Consider the following 6,839-nt stretch of genomic DNA (forward strand, 5'->3'; position numbering starts at 1 on the left):
ATGTATTATTATTCCATTAAATGTTTCTCTCTCTCTGGTGTGGACAGCAACCAATACAAAGTAGGCAGCTAGGATCTTTCATTTGCATGAACCATATACAAAGTAACTATTTACAGTACAGCAATTGGATTATAAAGCAACAAATATCGTTGGCCGTTACCGGCAACATAACCAATAGCCTTGAAGGCCTTTGGAGCCTTCACTCTGACTCAAGCTCCAGCGGTACATAGCAAACAGAATTAAAACAATCTCAAAACAGTCTTGATTTAGGGCATCAGGTGGTTGGATGATCGCCCTGTAGACGATGCTGCGGTGGAGCCTTGTTCGGCAGAGTCTCTAGGTGTCTACTCACGAAACACATCTCCGCATTGCAAGGGAGGCCCATATGTAATGGAAGTTTGTCGCTGCAGCCAAAGGCCTGGTGGAACAGCTCTGTTTTACAGGCTCTGCAGAACTGTAGTAGGTCTTACAGGTCCCTGATCTCAAATGGGAGCATGTTCCACCAGGCCGGGCCAAGGCAGAGAAAGCCCTGCCCCCGGTCAAGGCTAAACGGATGTCCTTTGGGGCGGAGACCACCAGAAGGTATTGGTCTGCAGAGCACGAAGGCTCTGTGGGGGCACATATGGGGAGAGACGGTTCTGTTATCTGTGTGCAAATGTTCACCCCTTGGAGCGCCCCGTTGTGCCCCTTTTGTCTGCCTACTGCCCGTACAGATCCACTTTTGCTTTCTTTCCTTTTTAGTTATTTCCCGTTGTCTTGCTTGGTCGATCTATCCTTCATCTCCCCTTAGATCCAGCTTCTGCAGAGTGCGATTCATGGACAACACGGCATGCCAATTTCAATAGCCGACGGATATTTGGGCTGGCGAGCGATAGGAGAGCAGTTGGCTGAGACGAGTGCCAGTTGCAGTGAGATAATGAAGTTGCTGAGCAAGACACAGTATGTGCCGGACGCCTCGTTCAGCTCTTGCCAGGAGCAGCTCCTCCAGTCCCTGTAGGTAGTACGCGAAAAGCCAGTCTTGTTCACCACCACAGCAGAATAAAATGTGGTTTGATCAGCATTGCTAGGTTAGCAGGAAACTGGAGGAAGAAGATACATCTGAGACAGAACATGGAGCTCCAGCTGCTGCCCCGTGATGTGTGCCCCTTCCCCTTTGCGTTGTCTCAATCAGGGGTCCCCAGCTTTTTAGAGCCTGCAGGCACCTTTGGAAGTCTGACGCACGGTGGTGGGAGCAACCACAAAATGGCTGTCGCTGGAGGTGAGGCCAGCCACAAAATGGCCGCCACGGCCTACCTTCAGTCACATGGTGACGATCCTCGTGCTGTGGTAGCAGCTGCCGCCAAAGCAATGTTTTTTTAAAAATCTGCACAGCCAATCAAATCTCCAGTAGCCAACCAGAAGCCTTGCTGGGCAAGAGCTCCTGCTGGCCCCACCTACTTTCTGAAGACGCTTAGGGGGTGCAAGGGAAGGAGGAGGAGGAGGAGATTGGATTTATACCCCGCCCTTCACTACCCGAAGGAGTCTCAGAGCGGCTTACAATCTCCTTTCCCTTCCCCTCCCCACAACAGATACCCCATGAGGTAGGTTTGGTGTAGTGGTTGAGTGCGCGGATTCCAATCTGGGAGAACCGGGTTTGTTTCCCCACTCCTCCACTTGCACCTGGCTGGATGACCTTGGGCAAGCCATAGTTCTGATAAGAGCTGTTCTTGAAAAAGAGCCGTTTCTGTCAGAGCTCTCTCAGCCCCGCCTACCTCACAGGGTGTCTGTTGTGGGGAGGGGAAGGAGATTGTAAGCCGCTCTGGGACACCTTTGGGTAGTGAAGGGCGAGGTATAAATCCAATCTCTTCTTCTCTTCCTCTTTTTCTAGGTGGGGCTGAGAGAGCAGCTATGAGAGAACTTGTGACCGACCCACGGTCTCACCAGCAGCTGCATGTGGAGGAGTGGGGAATCAAACCCAGTTCTCTCAGATTAGAGTCCATGCTCCTAACCATGACACCAAACTGGAAAGGTGTTGGTAGGCATCATGGCACTCACGGGGACCATGCTAGGGATCCCTGGTCTATGTTTACCTGCTCTGTGTCTGAACATTGTTGTGATGTGGGGGAGCCCCCATGTTGTCAGTGGCAGCTGATAATGTGGAGTGTGACAACACGTATCAGAACCTCCCAGGAGTGGAACTTGAGGAGGGCAGGTTTTGGGGAGAAATCTCAACAGGTTATAATGCCGTTGAGCCTACCCTCCAAAGCAGCTGTTTTCTCTAGGGGAATTGACCTCTGTAGTCTGGAGATGAGTTGAAATTCTGGGAGATCTCCAGGCATCCCTCCTTGTAACTTTCCCCTCCCTGCAGCCTCTCTCTCTCTCTCTGTTTCTGTTATGTACTGGGACTGGAACATTCCAGGACTGTTTCTAACCAGAGACTGGCCGAGCTTGAAGCTCTAGAACAATAGCCCACCAGGACTCTGGAGGTGGCCAATGAGGAGTTAATGGTTCTGACCATGGCCTATCATTGGTAGTTGTTTGGGGAAGTGGGTGGAGTTGCATGCTATTTAAACAGGGCGGTTGCCCTGGCTTTTTCACTTTTTGTTCTTGCTGAATCACTAATAAAGGAGAGCTGATCACTAGGCTTGGGGGTCAGACCATCCATGGAACCCAGCATTTAACAGCTTCTCTGTCTCTCAGACAGGCAGACAGACAAAGAAAAAACAGCTCAATTTCGGTACTCTGTCCCTCGTGTATAAAATGATCTTCACCAGTCCAGGTCTGGGGTTCTGGTGGCCTGGGCCCACCCAAATCCGTTCAGCCAATAGATCCTTTGATTTCACTCCTGGCTGTGAAATCCATCTGTAATTACATTTCATTGTACCTGAGGAAGTGTACCTGCACATGAAAGCTCACACCTTGAATAAAAACTTTGTGAATCTTAAAGGTGCCCCTGGACTTCGTCTGGAAGGATGAGGTTTTCCAGCCCTGAGGTTGCCTCATGCACTGGTCAATCTCAATTAATGCCACCCCTTTCTGCTCTCATCCCTGACAAGGGAAGCTGGATATGCTGCAGGGAAGGGACAAGTTCTGAGTTCTAGATGCATTGCAGTGATCAGCTCTGGTTTATTAAGTGATTTCCGCAAACTACAGGACATGCTAGCAGGGCTGGAGCCCTGCTTATAAGCATGCAAAACACCACACCCAACACACACACACTCCCAGTGATAGGCTATTTACATGACACCTCTTATCTATTGGTTAGTTCGTGGATCCAGGCGAGCTGTTGTTCTAGGGAAGCAAGCTCAGTCCATTCTAGGTACAGCTTGAGGAATGGCTTAGGCTCAATACATAACAGTACATCTGCTTTTTTGGCTTGTTTTGTAGTTGGTAGTTATGCCCATACAGTGCAATCTTAAGACCTGTTCACACCCTCCTAAAGACACTGAAGACAATGCATTTCAAAGGTTGTAACTCTTTCTAAACCTGGGACTCTGTAGGCTCTTACATCGTTGCCACACTAATTGCATTCTGTGTATGTTTCTGAATTTCTTTTGTTAATAACCAAACTGGAAGGTTTTGGGGTTTTTTTAAAGAGTGGTGAGATCCCGGGGATAAGCACATGAGCGTTTTTGATTGAAAGATCTGAACAGCCCATGCAGGGTTGCAAAGGCAGCCCCCTGCGCTGTCTGTATTCACATTTTGTTTGCTTATAATGTCATTTGGGAAATGAGAACATGAATTATGGTGTAATGTTGTCATTTTCCATTCGACAAACATCTCTCTCTCTCTCTCTCTCATTTCCAAATGAGTTCCAAATTGAAAAAGGTGCTTTGTTTGCTGCTCTTGTTCGTGTCCCAGCTTTTTCGGTGTCGACAAGTCATCTCTGGGAACTGGGATCCCTGATTAAATAATGAATCAGAAGTTGTTCCAACAGCTCAAGTAGCTGTAAAGGTGAAAAGTGTTTCCTGAACAGCATTATTTCTATTGGTTGGGAACGACGGCAGGTTACAATGCAACATTGTCAGTATATATATTTTTAAAAGTAATGGCTTCTAGGTGCCGCTGTTTAGGTTAGCCTTTTAAATGCCGACTGCAAGCTTTAATTGCTTTCATCAGTCCTTTGAGTAAAGCTTTCTTTAATCAGGAATGACAAATTTTAATTTAATGGGAATGAGAGGGACGTGGTGTTTCCCAGACTATAGATGGCTACAGATGATTACAGATTATTGTTTTGGTAAAACAACAAAAGCATCTTGGTATAGATGAATCAGGGTCCTTCTCTTCTAACGAATGGGAGCTTTAGCTTCATAAACTGCAAGGATCCTGCACGGTCTCTACTACCTCATGTAAGTTCTGGCAACAGGCAGGTTTATTTAAATTGGATTCACCGGTTAAAAAGTGGATGCTGCACTCAAAGGCGGGTTCATTCTTTGCATGGCAAGTGTGTTTGCTGCAGGGGCTTGTGCCTGCTGTTTGGTAATGTGTGAAATGACTCTGATACTATATGTTACAAGCATATTTTTTCTGTATATACTCTTTGTCGCCCCTCCCCCCAAGTGTAATGTAAAGATATTACTTTTGTAAATGTGGTGGATGGGTGCCAGTTTGGTGTAGTGGTTAAGTGCGCGGACTCTAGTCTGGGAGAACTGGGTTTGATTCAACCACGCCTCCACTTGCAGCTGCTGGATGACCTTGGGCAAGCCATAGTTCTGTCAGAGCTGTTCTTGAAAAAGAGGTGTTTCTGTCAGAGCTCTCTCAGCCCTGCCTACCTCACAGGGTGTCTGTTGTGGGGAGGGGAAGGGAAAGGAATTTGTAAGCCGCTCTGAGACTCCTTCGGGTAGTGAAGGGCGGGGTATAAATCCAATCTCCTCCTCCTCCTCCTCTTCTTCTTCTTCTTGAAGTCTTTGGTAGTGGAGCTGTCCAGTGTATCATAGAATCATAGAATCACAGAGTTGGAAGGGGCCAGGCAGGCCATCTAGTCCAACACCCTGCTCAATGCAGGATCAGCCTAGATCATCCCTGACAAGGGTTTGTCCAGCCGCTGCTCGAAGACTGCCAAGGAGGGGGAGCTCACCACCTCCCCAGGCAGCTGATTCCACTGTGGCACAACTCTGACCGTCAAAACAGTTTCTAGCCGGTAGACTGCAAAGGAATTAAATATACGTACCAGTGATTCTGCAGTTTCAAAAAGCTTTATCATATTAACTGAATTAACTGTTTCCCTGCGCATTCCTATATCCATTGCCCACCATCAGCCCCCTGCTTGGAGGATAAATCCCCATTCCGTTGAGTTAAGCCTTAGAAGTCACTTGTGGTTGCCTAATACAACAATCTACTCCAATTTTGTGCGGACATGGGCACCGGTTTTAGAATTTATGTCATCAAAAGATATACTACCTTCAAACCCTTTGTATCATAAATGGTTATTCTGATAAATAATGCAACACAAATATCGTCCAGTGGCCACTAACCTTCAAACAACTGTCTACAAATAATAAAATAAATAGAAGATTTACTCAGCGTAAAGTGCCAAACTTTAGTATTATATGTAACGCCATTCTATAGTCTATGCATTATGTTTGTTGTGTTATACTATATTATGTTTAGTTTATACCTAGTTAAGATGAGGAGCTGCGGTGGCTCAAGTGGTTAAGACGCTGAACTGCAGGCTGTGGAAGGTCAGTAGTTCAGCAGTTCGAGACACGAGTGTGCCGCATGACAGAGTGAGTTCCGTCTCCTGCCAACCTAGCAGTTCGAAAGCAAGAAATTGCAAGTAGATAAATAGGTACCACTTCGGTGGGAAGGTAACAGCGTTCCATGCGCCTTGGTGTTTAGTCATGCCAGCCACATGACCACGGAAACGTCTTCGGACAGCGCTGGCTCTTCGGCTTTGAAACTGAGATGAGCACCGCAACCCTAGAGTCGGATTCGACTGGCTTTCAAGCAAGGGAACCTTTACCTTTAAGATGTATATGCTATGCTGAGGATTATTAGGAAGGGAATTGCCAATATCATAATGCCCCTATATAAATCAATGGTGCAACCTCATTTGGAATACTGTGTGCAGTTCTGGTCACCACACCTTAAAAAGGATATTATAGCTTTGGAAAAAGTGCAGAAAAGGGCAACTCGAATGATAAAAGGGTTGGAACACTTTCCCTATGAGGAAAGGTTAAAGCGCTTAGGGCTCTTTAGCTTGGAGAAAAGACGACTGAGGGGTGACATGATCGAGGTTTATAAGATTATGCATGGGAAAGAGCAGGTAAAGAAAGAGGTACTTTTCTCCCTTTCTCACAATACAAGAACCCGTGGGCACTCCATGAAATTGCTGAGCGGTCGGGTTAGAACGGATAAAAGGAAGTACTTCTTCACCCAAAGAGTGATTAACACATGGAATTCACTGCCACAGGAAGTGGTGGGTGCTACAAGCATGGACAGCTTCAAAAGGGAATTAGATAGGCATATGGAGCAGAGGTCCATCAGTGGCTATTAGCCACAAGGTATAGCTAGGGGCTCTGGGGCAAGTGATGCTCTGTCTTCTTGGTGCTTGGGGGGGGGTCAACAGTGGGAGGGCTTCTAATGTCCTGGCCCCACTGCTGGACCTCCTGATGGCACTGGTATTTCTGGCCACTGTGTGACACAGAGTGTTGGACTGGATGGGCCTTTGGCCTGATCCAACATTGGCGTCTCTTATGTTCTTATGTTCTTAAACCACTAGGCCATTCAGGTTTGACCCAGAGCATATCACTGATGAATATACAGTGGAGGTGAACAATAGGTTTGACTAGATTTGATAGACAGAGTGCCTGAAGAAGTATGGATGGAGGTTTATGACATTGTACAGGAGGCAGCAATCA

General features: G+C 47.0%; 1 protein-coding gene across 1 annotated transcript in view; it reads left to right on the forward strand.

The window, feature by feature from the left end:
- Nucleotides 1–6,839, forward strand: part of ABCA13 (ATP binding cassette subfamily A member 13) — a gene marked incomplete at its 3' end in the record, with an annotated part of 314,376 nt that overhangs the window by 63,757 nt on the left and 243,780 nt on the right. Inside the window, exon 10 of the mRNA XM_015425808.1 lies at nt 791–993. Within this exon, the coding sequence (XP_015281294.1) occupies nt 791–993 (203 nt within the window). The remainder of the gene's footprint in view (nt 1–790; nt 994–6,839) is intronic.

The sequence above is a fragment of the Gekko japonicus genome, unplaced genomic scaffold (genome assembly GCF_001447785.1).
Source record: "Gekko japonicus isolate JY-2015 unplaced genomic scaffold, Gekko_japonicus_V1.1 scaffold2006, whole genome shotgun sequence".
Taxonomy (NCBI): Eukaryota; Metazoa; Chordata; class Lepidosauria; order Squamata; family Gekkonidae; genus Gekko; species Gekko japonicus.